Source organism: Halyomorpha halys, unplaced genomic scaffold (genome assembly GCF_000696795.3).
Source record: "Halyomorpha halys isolate HHAL.00 unplaced genomic scaffold, Hhal_1.1 Scaffold1225.1, whole genome shotgun sequence".
NCBI classification, from domain to species: domain Eukaryota; kingdom Metazoa; phylum Arthropoda; class Insecta; order Hemiptera; family Pentatomidae; genus Halyomorpha; species Halyomorpha halys.
The window spans coordinates 167932-183237 of NW_027115738.1; the positions used below are offsets into that span (position 1 = coordinate 167932).

At 31.9% G+C, this 15306-nt stretch overlaps 1 protein-coding gene across 3 annotated transcripts in view; it reads right to left on the reverse strand.

The window, feature by feature from the left end:
• exp (expansion) overlaps positions 1–15306 on the reverse strand; it is a 273694-nt gene that overhangs the window by 68165 nt on the left and 190223 nt on the right. Inside the window, exon 1 of one of the 3 annotated variants that reach the window (XM_014433576.2) lies at positions 3864–3931. The exons of the other annotated variants lie outside the window; for them this stretch is intronic. Coding sequence (XP_014289062.1) covers positions 3864–3871 — 8 coding nt within the window. The 5' untranslated portion in view covers positions 3872–3931. Of the gene's footprint in view, positions 1–3863; positions 3932–15306 lie in introns of those variants that run through there. 3 annotated transcript variants of the gene reach the window in all.

Consider the following 15306-nt stretch of genomic DNA (forward strand, 5'->3'; position numbering starts at 1 on the left):
TTCTGTAGTTAACAATTTAAGTTCATTTAAGAAAGTATTTCGAAGAATAGTAACTAGATCTTCTAGCTAAGGTTTCAAGGCTTAAAGGTTTGAAAGTAAAATGTCGAACATACTTCGATATAAGTTTGATGGTAGCAAAACGTTGATGGTAGTCAGCATTCAAAGCATTAGCAAAATATTATAGGTTTAAGATCTAGATTATTAAAAAAATACATATATATATACTAAACTAGCTTTTTTTACTTTCATTTAGAAAGTACAATAGGTACATGAATGTTGCAAATGTGCATCTAATGCCTGCCTTATTATGTTTGCATCATGTTTGTCTCTCCAGACAAATATTCACTTAAGAATGAAAAACACTCTTCGGAGTTTGCAGTTACATCTTGGGAACTGTTACATGACACCAAGTACTGACGGAGCTGTTACATGACACCAAGGACTAGGTAACGAGTGACTCCTTCAATTCTCTACCTACTTAGTAAACCACTAAAGTGAAACGCACCACTAAAGAATTATTCGGCACGGGTCTGAAAACTTAGTAAACAAAGTAAAATACAAAATTAATTGGACACATGATTTCATGTAAGCGATTAATTGGACAAGCGCTGTTGTATTAGAGCCGGCCGGTTACGTAACTAGGAAACCCTTTGTTGCAGTTACATGAGCCGGTGCTTTCCAACCGTTTCACTAACCCAACACTATTAAACTATAACCGACTATTTTTTAAACAGAACTAATTTTGCGATTAAACGCGTCCCAGTTTTTGTAGGGAAAAGTATATTTTATAGTAAACTATACTATACCTAGGTTTAAATGTAAGTTTTTAAATAAATATAGACTAAAAACAGGATGGAATCACCATTAATTTTTTCTTATTTCGAAATGTGGATTAAATATGAATAAACGTACTATATATGGAATGCATAGTAAGGAGAAACACTCAAAGTCTAGTTTTAGACGGCACAAGTCACAAAGACACGTTTCGAAGTCTCTTGAATTCAGATATCCACGTTTCACAAAATTGTGTGCATTTAAGAGCGAACAAAAAAAATAAAAATAAATAAATAACGAAACTACATTTTTAACCGTTAATATGTAAAGTATTTGCCTATATGTCAATACATCAACTATTTGTGGCTGAAACTCACTTAATACAATCGATTTTTTACATTTATTTGATTTTATCGAAAATGCCTATAACGATTTTGATTAAACTCGGAAAATTAAGATATTAAAATATCTTAATGTACAAGTGTTCTTTAATATCAGTTTAGTCTTATTCTCATTGAAATATTATCAGAGGTCAGGGACGTACCTAGGATCAAAACTTTAGAAGGACAAGCTATAGGTAATCAATCTGTGACATTTCACCACGGGAAAGGCAAATGAAACCAAAATTTAAATAAAGGTATATATAATTATAGCAGTGATTTATTAGTTAATATAATTATTTTCTGGAAACAATTTTTTTTTTATTAAATTAATATAATATTTTATACTTCTAAGGGGGGAGCAGTTGACCTCTCGCCCCCCCCCCTCTGGGTACGTCCATGTGACACGGCCTCATTTAAAAGGGATTTAATCAGCATCTGTTGGTTAATAAAAACAATCAAAGATCACGGTAAAAAAAAAAAAATAGGCTTTACTGAAAATCATGTTTGAAATGAAGGGTAAGTTTCCTGTCGACAATTCAATTTATAGTAAGGGAAAGTTTAGCGATCTCGAAAAATTTCTAATTCGAGTTTTCAATGGAAATACATATTTTGAGGTCCCCTAATAATCACAAAATGTCTATGTGTTAGTAAACAGATTATCTAAAAAAAATTTATAAAAAAGTTATACGAAGAATTTTTGCTAAATTCACTTTATAGAATCGTTTCTTCACATTTTTTCGATTTTCTCAACAGTAGCTCTAACGGTTTTGATTAAGCTCGGTAGATTAATGAACAATTAAGTGGTCTTTAATATCAGGCTTATTTTATCCTCATCGACATAGACTAACAGGGCTTAAATGCCGATCTTTTAAAACATTTTCCCGAAAACTATTTTTAATTTTGTTTATTTGGAAATAATAAACAGTTCTTATTATTTACAGTAATATACAACGCGTAAATACAAAATAATAATGAATTTTATTTATGAATAAAGGAGATAAAAGGAAAAATAGATTAATCCGATTCAAACGGGAAATACCGAGACCATACGATCTTTCCCGATCGCATGACTCCTTCGTTATCTTCTGTTAAATTGTTGTATTATTTGCAAGAATAGAATATAGATTAATTCTTCCATCTCGAGAAAAGCTAAAATACGAACTTTTTAAATTAATAAAGATAAAAAATATTATTATTATATAAAAGATTTTGTTCATAATTTTCTTCTCTGTTCACTAGAGATTATTTTTTGAAAAATATAAATAGTGATAACTTCAACACAACTCACTGGCCATTATAAAACTTGGGCACGTAAGCAGGTTAGTTGTAATGGGTATATAAAAGTTGTCTTAGACATGCGCGATAGGGACGTTTTGTAATTCGCGCACCGTAGCACATTTTTGACTTAAATTAAGTTTTCATAACTTTTTTTCTTGAGGGCTTTATTTGAAATATGAATTAAAGAAAGTTCAAAATTTAAGAAGGCATTAAGCAAGTTACAGCAACACTTTAAACAAGTTTTTCTGCCTAATCCGTAGAGATTCGTAAATTGAACTCGAAATTTTACAGAACCAAACAAAAGTAGCAAAAGAATCGGTATCTCAGTTGAAAAGATAGTATTTATTATCATTAAACCCACATAATAATTTTATGTTCAAACAATTATATTTTATATATTTATATGTTTCAGACATTTTGAAGACGTTTCAGCTTTTTTTTTTCTGGGGCCATTTTTGAACTTCTTTCCCTTAGTTCTTCAACCAAATCTTAATAAAATTATTTGGTATTATATATGCAACCCTATGGAAGTATTGATTAAATTTTAAAGTAGAAAAAAAATTGTTTCTAGATTAGTTTGAACAATGTGAAATAAAAAAAAATAAATTTTTCCAAAAATCAGAAATAATACAACAAACATATTAATTTATATTAGTTTTTAAAATTAATATATGATTTTTAAGTGTAATGTTAATTAATATATTGTAGATAAAAAGCCCCATACAGAAAAAATGTCAACATGTATAAAAATGTAGAGTTGTTTTTATAATACCATAGAATTTTGATAAGAAGACGGGGGTAAAGGAAAAATGAAGTTTGAAAATGGTCAAAGTTAAATAATAATAAAAATTAAAACGTCTAAAATATATAAATGTATAAAATGGAATTAATGATTAGCAATGGAAAATGGAATTATTTGCGAATAGAATTAATAAAAAATTTTTATTCTTAAATAGTTATATTTTTTACCATGAGGGTTTAATAAGGCTCTAAGAATATTTTTACCTAATCATTCTGATTGATAATTTAATTATTTAAAGATATATCCAACTATTAAAAAATATACAACAACGATAAAGTTATTGATAATAAATCAAGTTATGTTAGAAATATAATTATTAACTCAGAAACTTAAAATAAAAAATATTGAATTAAAAAAAAAAGAAAAGACAAAAGCTAAAGATAAGACATGCTGACTTCGAATATGACTTTTTAATTTCTGTATGAAAGCTGGCAATTCCTTCCAACCTTGGGCAATCCTTAGAAAAAACAGCTGGCAACAAAATGACAAAGGGCGGTATTGAAACGATGATGAAGATGTCGAGGTGTCTCTCCGTTATTGAGGCAACAAACAGAAAGCAGCTTACCTCACAGTGCAATCCATAAACAGCTAAAATGGTGAATAATAATTGAAGATAATCCATTTACCCTGCCATGTTGAAGGGATGTTGACTCGACGACACCGAAAGTGCTACTGGATTGGGAACTGGTCTCAGTGAAACTGGTCTCGTAGAGGACTTTTGGCATTTAGTATCAAGGCCGTTTGGGCACCTGTACAACTTTCGATTCCCCTTCAATAACTCACTTCTAGTCAGGAATATTAAACTATATTTCAGAAGGCAAAAACATCGAATTGGAGCGTCAATCGGATTGACAGTAAAACCAAAAATCTGGTGTGCGCTCTTCGCACAACTTTCACATACCACCCTACTTTGAGAAGTTAATCCTGGAACGTTTCTAAATAGTCATTCCTTTATTATTCAGGATGACTGTAACTTTTCGCTCTTTAGCTAGGCTGGTCACAACCACAGAGAGAAGCAAATACACACAGAGATAGACACAAAGACACCTTTTGGGTTATTTGGGTACAAGGTTACATGGTCTTGCAAATCTACAGCATCAAACATTAAGGGCAATCACGCTCCGCAGTGATAAAACATAAATTCTTTAAATTGTTGGTACTTTGCCGCTTAAACTATTTTATTTTTACAGAATTATCTTGAAATTTATGGATAGTAATTTATTTATAAAAGAAAAAATATATCTAAAAAATAATTTTATCAAAACACCGTATAACAATAAATATGGTAAAAGTACTTCAAGATATAGATATAGGAGGAAATACAATTGAACAGGTAGATTGGTTTATGTATTTAGGTTCTACGGTAACTAGAAAAAACGAAACTGATGAAGAAATAAAAGCGAAATTAAAGGAGGGAAATGCTTGTTATTTTTTAATTTCAAAACTGCTTAGCTCGCGCCTTCTATCAAAAAAGCATAAAAAATAGAATTTTCACAACTATTATTCTTCCCACTGTTCTTTATGGATGTGAGACTTGGCCTCTTACACAAAGGAATGAACAACGCCTTAAAGTTTTCGAAAAAAAAGTAATACGTAAAATATTCGGACCGAAAAAAAATGAATTAACGGGAGAATTTAGAAGACTACACAGCACCTAATTAAGGGACCTACACCCGGTAAATATAATTCAAGTCATAGCATTGCGGCGTATAAGATGGGCGTGTAAGGTTGTAGAGCTTAGTAACGAGCAGATCCAAAAAATGTTATCAATGTTAATTATGTTGCGATGAGAATACTAAGAGTTGTTTTAGGAAAAATAAGCCAAAATCCTTCCTAAAATCCTTAATGCTCCTTACTTTGTCACAAATCAAGTCATCCATCAGGAGCTTAATGTTCCATATGTTGCCGATTTGGCCAGAACCAGATACCATTCCTTCCATAACAAACTTCTCAACCACCCAAATCCACTTGTTTCTATCCTGGCTTCTCCTTCATTACCTAATAATCCTCCTAGGCGTCTGAAAAGAAGATGACCTCGAGATCTTCTCCTCTAGAAATGTTATTGAAGTTCTATCAGTGGGTAGATTCTCCACATGTTTGTATCATGTCACTATGTCACCTACAGCAAATTTACTTGTTGTATATATGTGTATACAGTTGTAAATAACAATAAATAAATGATTTAAAAAAAAAAAAAAAAAAAGGAAAAATAAGCATTTTTTTCTTTGAAGAATATTATAAATACTTTTTTTCAACAATCCACCTTGTTTGATTCTTGTATACCACAAATTGTGGTAGTTTTCATAAGTTAAAAATTGATATTTGCACTTAAGTGCAAATAAAAAACCGTTGACTATAATTTTTCTCATTCATAGGTTCATAATCTAAACCCTTCATCCACTCATGTCTTCAGTTATTAGACAGATATATAGGAAATGACACACAACTATTAACACATACAATTACTAACGTAAGACACATGTATTGGAAATGACAGACAAGATTGAAGAGCAAGCCGTGGCATTAAATCTAACATAAGGGCTTGGTTTGGTTCTCGAGGTCAATCAGGCATTCTTAGAACCTTTGCTAAAAAAAAAAAATTTCTTCCTCATGTTAGACTATTACTAGAAGAAATAGATTTAGTGCATGAGCAAGCAAAAATTTACGCAATTTTTCTTCCGAAGTTCTTTATTTATGATCCACACAACCTAAAATTTACGGTTTCCGATCGGGGTCGTGGTTCAGTTTTTCAAAATTCAAACTTGTTCCTAAATGGTCGAGTTTATTAGACAAACATACACATTTACACACGTAGATGTACAAACACGTAAGAAAATACATTTCAACATTCAAATAAAAAAATATATAAGTTTTATAACTTAGAAAGGAGGCGATGTTCTTTTAAAATGTAAATACTAATGAAACTTTAGTTTCCATATCATCTAGAGCTTCAGATAAATTTCGGGTGAATACTATTCTGCTTATTGCTGGTTAATAGTGAGGGTATTCTTTAAAAATATGTTTAGCCGAGAAAATGGAGTGAAAACATTGACACATTGGGGTGGCAGTTTTCCAACAAGGTGAGAGAGTGTGAAACCAGTGTTGGCTATTCTCAAGCGGGTTAAAGCAACCTCCTCCCTATAGCTGCTGCGATAACATCTAGACCGGGATTTTCCTACTTTTTTTTATTTACTCGGAGAGTACCCAAGGTAATAAGTACTTCACTATGTAGTAGTAGAGCAAGAACCCAAGAGGAGAAAAAAGGCAGTTATTTCACCCCAATTTCTAGTAACTTTAATGAAAACTATGTATAATTACTAGTCAAAATTGATGAGTCTACCAAGTATAGTTATGGGGAATAAAAAATGGTGGCTGTTTTAAAACGTAAGAAAAAATTTTCATTCGGAACACTATATCTTTAATATATAACTACCAACAACATTAGAAAAAATAAGAGAAAATTATTTAAAGTAGAGTAAATTTGCTAATATATGAGCTCTAATAGATCAATTCACGTTTAATGGTTCCCAGGGCAAAGCTTTTCAAAAAGAAAGATTTCATAAAAAAATGAACTGGAAAATCAGAAGTTAGTGAATTTATTGTGGTAAATCTTTATCTCAGGAACCATTCGACAAACAGATGTCAGCCAGCACTCAGATTAAAGCTAGTTTAATGTACTGTATTGGAGTTTATGACGTATATCTTCATAGGAGAATTAGTTTTTATGATATTTGATCAAATAAATTTAATTGTAGTATTTCGGAAAAAATTTTATGTGCAAAAGTTATATTGATATGGGAATATCCTAAAAACTACTACTCTTACAATATACGTAACATGAACTTTATAGTAAGTTAAATTACCTCTATTTTGATTGCTGGAAGACAAATGTACTTCATATGGTTTCTGAGATATATTTTTTCAAAAATAAAAAAATTAATCTGAACAACTAGAAATTAACATTTTGTGAATTTATTTTGTCAAATATCATTAAAAATAATACCCCTACGAAGAAAACTTTATAAATGATAAATGATTGTACATTTAATTAGTTTTAATTTGAGTGCTAATAGACATCTGTACGTCTAATGGTTCCTGAGGTATAGGTTTCTCAAAATAAATTCACTAACAATTGATTTTTCAGTACATTTTTTATGAAATGTTGATTTCTAAAAAAACATATCTCGGGAACTAAATAGCTCTCATATTTTAGCAAATTTACTCTACTTTAAATAAAAGCTCCGAATGAAAAATTATTTATTCTTTTAAAGTTTTAATACAGCCGCTATTTTTTATTCTCCAAACCAATATTTGGCAGACTCATCAATTTTTACTAGTAATTATACATAGTTGTCATTAAAGTAATAAAAAAAATGGGGTGATATAACTGTCTTTTTTTCACCGTGGCTCTTGTACTATAGGCCCTGCGTGGGAGTGACCAAGCTGCCAACGAAGATAAACCGCTATATCGATGTCAATTCAAAAAGTAGTTCTAACAAAATTTGTAGCTTGGTGATAAGATCTAAAAGGGTTTACATTTGAAGGCTATTAAGTTACAGTTGTGTTCTCGAGTATATTTTACAATTTTATTATCCATTTTTAGATTATTCAGCAATTTAGCAGAAATATCAAGTTGTCAATTTTGTATCTTATCGAAAGAATAAAGAATCGGAAGGAGGACGATCGATTATAGAGACGCCGTAATATAGTGGGCCGGAGGACCCCGCGTGGGTGATCCTGGCGTCATCGCGGCCCACCCGACCTCACCTCCTCCTTGGCTACTTCTGGATGTTACCGTTCTGACGCCTTTTTAGCTAAACAGAGAGAATAGATGTATACAAAGCTTTGATAGTACTAACAATAATGATATCCATATAACATAATAATGTTAATAATATAGATAGGGAGTGATTCAAGGAAGAGCTCTCTGGAGTATAATGGAAAAGCTATTTGTCATATTTAAACTAACTACTTACCTGCTGTCTGCAGCTTTTATTCACTGTTTTTTTTTAATTTAAAAATTTAAATTATTTTATTCACTAAAGCTTATTAATAGAATGTATAAAAGCGAATGACAAATTTTTATCAAAGAATATATATAATAAGAGCTTTAAACCCAGTTATTTTTACCGCTCTAGTGCTCTATCTCAGCCTCCACTGGCTCTTAATACCAGAAGCGCTTAATACCTTCAACATGTGGAAAGCCAAACTTGGCGTTCTCACAGCTCACTCACTATAAATACAGTATGTAGATATGTATGTGAGCCATATTTTTTATTTTTACTCAAACTTAATTTTCTTTATCTTTTACATAAAACTCTTCTATTATCATTTAATCAGTTATTCATTATATCAAGTTGATATTTTTTGTGTTCATTGGTCATATAATCGCGTATAAGCCCTTAACTTTTAATTCAATTCCTACTCTGTTACAACTATTATATAGCTCTTTTTACTTATATTATTACCATTTAGATTTAATGCGAAATATTGGTTTCAAATAAAAATATTACTTTTCAAACTTATTATTTTATATCTCTAGTTCTAATTTGTTTAATTAGATCCGGTTTGTGCTCTTTAGAGCTGTTCATAAATCCCTACAACACTAAAGAGGTTCATATAGATTGGATGAGTTGTGTTGAAGTTATTTCTATTTTTCTACTATATATTTTCATAACATAATGTTATTTACTGCTAGAAATTAAATAGATATAATGAGAAATTAACTAAATCATTAATCGTATGGGTAAATAACTAAAGTTATAAATTTACATAAAATTTTCAGTTGTATCCAATTAATCCATCTACATCCCTAAATCTAGGAATTGAGAAGCATTGTCAAGTATGCTATTCTGTATATAGGATATGAATAAATACTTAAAACGATAATACTTAAACCAACGGTTGTACAAGGAGGTGTTTTGGTCAGAATCACACTCGACCGCTAGATTTTTACCCAACTAAGTGTACCCACTTTAGGTGGGCTGGGTGGACCCCGGAGGGATCCTCAACCCACAGGGCTGACTCATGGCTACAGTGAAACAGAAAATAATCATCTGTTACATCCGGATTTGAACCCGGGTCCTTGAAGTACCTATTATTATACATTACCTACTGACTATTTTGCATTATATTAAATAAATAAAAATATAAGAAATTTGGTCATTTTTTTTTTTATTTAAAGGCGAAATTATTTTACCAATTTCAATTACTAAACAAAATGTTATGCGTTCCGGAACAAATAAATAGAATAATAATTTTTTTTTAATCCCATACATTTCTAGAGAAATAAGACCAGAGTTCAATGGCTCCACAATCTTATTGCCGTGGGCGATCCACTCTCTTAGAGCTGCACCAATATTTTTGAGTTATCTCCAAGATTGTATTCAGAGAAGGCTATATACAATGTCCAACTGGTTTCAGACCGTCGTCTGATTTCAGTTCCTTTGAATCATGTTTACAGAAGAAAGACCAAAGAGAACGCATATATTGATGGCAAATGGCCAACTTGATGAATCGATTAACTGAGTAATCATCTAAAAACCTTTTTAATTCTAACATCGGGTAAATTCTTCACAACTTCTTGATCACTGTTAACTACACAACTACTCGAGATTTAGAATTTCGAGTAGATATTGTTTTGGTATATTATGGATACTGTTGTGGTATAAGACTAAAAAATCCATGATAATTTTTTTTGATGTGTGAAAAAATCATGTTAAATCTTAATTATTTGTTTAAAAATAGAATTTTATTTCTTTCTTTTTTTTCTTTCTTATTTCTTTCACAGATAGGTTAAAAATTTAAGTATAAACTGCTATGTAATGTCTCGGGATTTTTAATTGCTGAAGGCAATTATCCAAAATAAGTTAATTAATTATTAATTTAAATGCAAAACTATTATTATAATTGGATTCTTTTTAAAAGGCCTATTTTGTGTTTACCAGTTACCAATTAAATTTCTTAATTTTTATAAAATATAGTTACTATTAATTTTATAATATAATAAAAGGTTGTATTGAGTTATTATATTATAGTATATAAACTATATCAAGGAACAAAGTGTCTATTTACATTGATATGATTAAAGGAAATTATAATATGATTGAAATGATTCAGATAATTGGTTTGCCATAAAATATTGATTATTACATTATTGCCTGATATATATCTGAATGAGTGCTGAGTTGGTTGATTTGGGTGGTGCGTGTAGTAACGTGTCATCTTGTTCAGAAGGGATGGTGTCCAGATCTCATAGCCGTTCTTAGGACTTCGTCTGGTCAAAGTGCATCTTGTCCTGTCCTTTGTCTTATTACTTTCGTGTCTTCAATGCCCCTTTTTCCTGTTCTAGTTGTCCTGCCCCTTTTCTCCCACCTCCTCTTAGAGACGTTATCTTTATTTGAATCTAATTCCTCATTGGCCATAGGTGACAGAACGCTCTTCCCCCTCAAGCCCCGAGTGGGGGTAGGAAAGTTCGACATGTCTAGGAAGGGTTTGTACCTGCTTAATTGGCTTCTGATCCTTCGGCAAAAACTGTGGTATAAATGTATTATAAGCTCTGCCACATGACCTCAGTGCCACATAAATACAGGGGTGTTTGTACATACACAGGACCACTTGAAAAATATCCCACCTTGGCCAGGTATCGGAATGATGGCCGAAAACCTTAATAATATACAGAATTGTTACAATGTCAATACATATCAAAACAACAAATATTTCAAAGTGTCGAATGGGAATTGTCATAACTTGTAATTAAATAATGAAATATTTTTGCGGGTGATTAGGTTATACCACTTTAGGATTAGCTCCCTTATCAGACAATTGTTGAACACTGTCGGGGGTATCTTGAGCAAATTAGACCTAATATACCTGGATTTTGAAGATATATTGAAATTCCTAAGCAAAATAAGAAGCCATTTAAGGTTATAATAAGTTTCAACATTTTTATCTTCTATTTTTACACATAATTGAATATCCACCATAAGTGGACGATGGTGGTATAATAATATTTGTATTGTATGTATATATAATATGTTTTATTTAATATATAGAAATCAATATTTGTTGGTTCGTACACTATTTGAAGTACTGTCATGTACTGCCTTACCGTATATCCATGTGATGGGATATTCTGTTCAAGATTTTCTTAAGAAAGTTATGCTGGTGCGGTTGTTCCGATTTTTTCAGTAAAAAAAAAGTTGTAAACAAACCTAAGCATTTTTGGGGCGTGGATCAGAAAGTATCGATTTTTTCATGGTTATTATATTCTAATCGATTTCTCTCTTCCAAAAGACTGAAAAAAAAAATTTATGATTCTATTAAATGTTTTTTTATTCACAAAATTTTTTTTAGGAAAAAGCAAATCATATTCGTTTTTAACGTCCTCAGAAATACTCAAACACCATTCTTCAAAGAAATTGAAAATTAGGAAACTGAATGTCTCCTCTTTTAACCTACATTAACAAAATTTAGATTTATTTAATCGGCTCTTATAATGGCGAAGTATTAATTATAAAATAACTTTTCAAATGTTTTATTTTATATCTCCGGTTCTAATTTGTTGAATTAGATCCGGTTTGTGTCCTTTGGTGCAATTTAGAGAGCCAGAGAGCCTGAACGACTGCCAAGTTTGGTTGAGTCATGTTAGACTAAATATGTTAATTTATATCAAACTTTCAATTGTATTCAATTAATCCATTTACATCCCAAAATCTATCAATAGCAGGTCTGCTAGTAAATTATAAAATGTATATCTATTTATTGTATCATCTATGTATATTTTATTTATATATTGAATAACAACTCGAACCGAATGCCATCTCGTAGGGACACACTTGCTCACTATGAGATGGACACGAGCCAGGTCACGTTGATGTTGACGTGGCCATTTGTGAGAAAGTAGCGGCCTCCAGATCCCATCCCTCCCCTCGCCGTCCCCCCCAAGGTACTGCACCGTTACGCGCTCATTGGACATTTAGGAGGTGTCCCGTCAACCAATGGAGAATTTGAGTGAGCCATGTCCTTTCTCTCTCGACCAATGGTGTTCTTCAAAATCAAGAGATAGCGAAGTATGTCGAACCCGGATCTCTGTAGAATCCAGTTGAAGCAATTACTGTCCCATGTTTCATTTAACAAAAAGCTTTTATTTTTATTTTTTTTGTTTTTGCTTTTCGTTTCCCCCTTTTTGACTATTTCAGACATGCTTGGGAGGGATTTTATCCTACAGTTCATCACTCTTGAAGTATTTATTCCATGTGACCGTCACGAAAGAAACATCAATTTCGCCCTTAACGGTATCTGTCGGCGCCACTGCAGTTCCGAGGTTACTAAGCTGACGCCTTAAACGACCTCTTATTTGTTTTGTCTGGGATGAATTCAAAGATTGAAGAATGGAAAGGTACTGAAGGATCAGACCATCTCCCCTTCCTTTGGGAAAGTTTAAACCCTCCAATCCCACATCACCACCCTTGAAGAATGGTGCCAAAATTGGAGGATTAAAATTAATTCTAATAAATCCCACCAAATCACATTTACCTTTCGTCGTAAATCCATGACTTCTTACCCTCCAGTATCCTTTAATAATACCCCACTTATTCCTGTCGAACAGATCCGTTACTTTGGACTACATCAGGACAAACGACTGACATGGAATCCTCATACAAGACTAAAAAGACAAGAAACTGCTCACGATTCCGACTATTACAACATTTACTAGACTAACGGTCTAAATTGCCATGTCCCATATGTTGCCGATTTGGCCAGAACCAGATACCATTTCTTCCATGATAAAGTTCTCAACCACCCATATCCACTTGTTTCTACCCTAGCTTCATTGCCTAATAATCCTCCTAGGCATCTGAAAAGAAGATGCCCTAGAGATCTGTTATTGGAGTTCTATCAATGGGTAGATTCTGATGGGTAGATGTTTGTATCATAACACTTACAGCAAATTTACTTGTAGTATATATTTCTATATAGTTGTAAATAACAATAAATAAATTATTACAAAAAAAAGAAATTAAGTTATAAGCGTTTATTTCTATTTTATAGCATTTCACTTACGTTAACATTTTTTCAGATTTCAGTTTATTTTTCCATTTATGAACATTTGTATTCTACCGAGAAAATCGATTTCCGACAGAATGCTGAATTTATGGCAATTTACTTTAAATACCAAAATCTATCTTCGTTGCTAGCAGAGTATGAATAAAATTCGCTATGATACTACCAGTAACAATTCTTTGCATTGGTTCTCATGTCATGCTACTTAAAAACTCCTTTAAGCTGTTCGTATTGCTGAAATTATTCAGTTTTCCCGGTCCCTAAGACAGTAACTGTCTGCTTCTGTGCCTGCTCTGTTGGATGGCCTTCCAGAAGCGGCTATTGATATTTCTACCAACTTCTTTTTTTCGGCTAGCTTTTTTTTCCGAAAGTAAAAATTAATTTCAGAATGAGTAATAGGGGAAAATGCCAAACCAACTTCGTAAAAAAAACAAGTTTATATGTGTAAAATAAGATAACATATACGTAGTTAAAAAAAAAAAAGTAAATACAAATATGAAAGCCCATAGCGAAGGAAACATTTCTAGAAAAGTCTATTTTCTAAAAATAGCAATTCATTTTTTTTTAGTGTGAATGTGATCATTTATTATGCACCCACACACACACACAAAAAAAAAAGAAACGACCCTTTTTGTATCTTTTCCACAAAGCTCGGTCGGATAATCGAAGCTCTACTGTAGATATGTACACATGTCTTTTGTTGCACACGAAATAGTATATGCTTTCCAGACATTTCAAAATACCTAATCTTTAAAATTTGTAGAGTAAATAAATAATATTGGCCAGACCCTTATTCATAACTGTGGCATAGAATTGACCAAGGGGTAATTGACTAATACTCAATGAGCATTCATTTTTAAAATGTACCATATTTTTGAAATTATATCAATAACATAACATGCATTTTTCCTTTTTTTTGTCACGTTAGAAAATAAAATTTATAAATTCCCTTAAAAATATTTTTATATTATTGAAAATATTCCAGTAAAATGGCGAACGGCGGTGAGACGAGGAAGGTTAAGTAGCTTTTCGATTAGAAAACAATGGGTATTGTTTGACATGATGCGTGGCTGAGGGCTGGGTGGCAGGTTGTTACCAGTTGGCAGAGGGCTCACTAACATCTCATCTAAACAAACTTCTTGCGCTATCTTCCATTCTCAATGCAAAGAATTGTTACTGGTACTATCATAGTCAATTCATACTCGGCAAGTAACGTTCATTTTGTCTTTAAATGGAAAATCTGCCATAGATCCACCAGTCAGACGAGAATCGTTTTTATCGGTATATTACAAATATCCATAAATGGAAACATAAACTAAAATCAAAAGAAATGCTTAACGCGATTCAAATGCTATAAAATTAATTTTAATTACCATGTGTTACGGCAGGTAGGGGTTCAAAAGGAGTCTTTACTGGCCTAACCGTGAATAAAAATGAAAACAAAGGAAACCAACAGCCTAATTTCGTTATTGTTGTATTTTTAAATAAGTGAACATAATAAAGGAAAACAAAATATACAAACTAGAAGAAAAAAAAAAGAACAAAGAAAACTTAAAGTATTATAAAATTAAATAAAAGTTGGACAAAAGCGAAAAAAATGTTTTTATATCACCGTGATTGATGGAGCCCCGGCTGCGGTTGTCCTAGTGAAGGTAGATTTTGAAAAGACGTATATCTTCCCGCCTTGTCCTCTTGGAGGATGAGACGACGTGGTTCGTCCGCCGTGAGAAAAATGACTAAGCTGGCGAAGATGACCGACTGCTGGCTACTAAGACTAAGTAGATTGATGAAATATATCAGTCGATGTGTGTGCACACAAAAAGATTCAAAAAGTGTATTGTTTACTTTCTACAGCATAATAAAAAAAAAGAGAACATCTACTTTGAACACAATAAAAAAAATATGCCACATAATAGATCTTTCATTTTTAAACGATGTGTTGGCCGCAACACTATGCTATGAATTTCTATTATGTTTAGGTCCGTTCTGGTTACCAATTTAATA